The sequence below is a fragment of the Gadus chalcogrammus genome, chromosome 14 (genome assembly GCF_026213295.1).
Source record: "Gadus chalcogrammus isolate NIFS_2021 chromosome 14, NIFS_Gcha_1.0, whole genome shotgun sequence".
NCBI lineage: Eukaryota > Metazoa > Chordata > Actinopteri > Gadiformes > Gadidae > Gadus > Gadus chalcogrammus.
In genome coordinates this window covers 14,844,561-14,846,144 of record NC_079425.1, presented here as the reverse complement: position 1 = coordinate 14,846,144, position 1,584 = coordinate 14,844,561, and the positions used below count along the sequence as shown (strand labels likewise).

Below are 1,584 nucleotides of genomic sequence, written 5' to 3'. Positions count from 1 at the left end.
TACAAGCGCAAGTCCTACACTGTAGGTTGATTAGCTAATGTATCCATTGCAATTTATATATTATTGAAACCAGCTCTGGGGAATCCCTCTTGAAAACCTTGTAGGATATCTAAGCTGTCTCCATCTTTCAAATGCAACTCCAAGATTGACCCATGTTTTAGATGGCTCTGGTCATGGATTTTTTTCAAAAGAGGACGAGGCTTTTGAGATGTTGTAGTTTTTAGTTTTCTTTTTGGTTCTTGTTACTCTGATTGTTATACTAAGCATTTCTTAGTGTTTCACACATTGTGTCAACATTTGGTCGCAGCTTCCCGGAGTCCCCAGAAGACATGAGGGACTACCCTCTGTTTATCTCCATCGGTGATTGGCTGGACTCAATCCAGATGAGCCAATACAAAAGCAACTTCCTGGTGGCTGGCTACACCACGCTGGATTCTATTTCCACCATGTGCATAGAGTAAGTTGAGTGAAGGATGGCAAGGCGTAGCTATCTTAAACATATGAAAACATATTCCAAAAGGTATTAAAGTGTCATAAACATCTCTGTTACCACGGAGGAGCGTCAATGGGTGTTATTTTCCATTTACTTGCATGTGAATCATAGATAGTCATAGATAGTAGTATTATCATTGTTTTCACTACCTAGTCCCTGTGTTTTAAGTTCCCCCTGGTATCGTTTCTAGATATAGAAGTGATCTCTTTCTCACTAAACCTTCTGATCTCTGTGTCCCCAACCGCCCAGCGACGTCAGACGTATAGGGGTGTGCCTGATCGGCCACCAGCGACGCATCGTCAGCAGCATCCAGTCCCTCCGCCTGCAGCTCCACCACATCCATCAGAGTGGCTTCCAAGTCTGATCCCCACCGCTCACCACCCACCACCCAGCCCCCCGGGCGTCAGTGACTGTCAGGCAAGACTCTGGCGCTTGTGATCAACAAAATACCCACTAATCACCCCGACAGTAGCTCCTTGAGGGTAGAGGGCAAGGGTGGCGGTCTCCTGAAACAAGTCTATCGACTGCTACTCCGTTCTCGCTTTTTCTTTGGACTTCAATCAGGAATGGACGGATAAGTAGCGACCTCTGTTAGCATAGATCTTGGGGTTCATGTTATTTTACAGAAGACACCTGGCCAGCAGTACCTCTCTCTCTCTCTCTCTCTCTCTCTCTCTCTCTCTCTCTCTCTCTCTCTCTCTCTCTCTCTCTCTCTCTCTCTCTCTCTCTCTCTCTCTCTCTCTCTCTCTCTCTCTCTCTCTCTCTCTCTCTCTCTCTCTCCCCATCTCCCTCAAGGACAATCCAACGGTTTCCCTCAACTATGACTGGGATCAAACGTGTTACCTCACACCGCGGTAGAAATAACTTCAGGGTGGCCGGAGGAGTATTGTGATGCCGATCGATGAACATTTTTGGTTATGAAGTTTGGGCAAATTGTACATTTCTACGACGGTGAAACACTACCCCCTCAGTGGTGTAGAGGAGATGGAAACGACAGTGTCAAGGAGCTGAACGTGTATCTTGATCTTATTCATGTGACATGTTTTTTTGTTTTTGAGCTGAAGACCATTGAATGTTATGAGATTTTATAG

General features: G+C 45.6%; 1 protein-coding gene across 1 annotated transcript in view; it reads left to right on the top strand.

Annotated features, from left to right (window-relative positions):
- Positions 1-1,073, top strand: part of LOC130403339 (ephrin type-A receptor 6-like) — a 63,082-nt gene extending 62,009 nt beyond the window's left edge. Inside the window, exons 19-20 of the mRNA XM_056607651.1 lie at positions 308-457; positions 743-1,073. Of these exons, the coding sequence (XP_056463626.1) occupies positions 308-457; positions 743-857 (265 nt within the window). The 3' untranslated portion in view covers positions 858-1,073. The remainder of the gene's footprint in view (positions 1-307; positions 458-742) is intronic.
- The last annotated feature ends 511 nt before the right edge of the window (positions 1,074-1,584 follow it).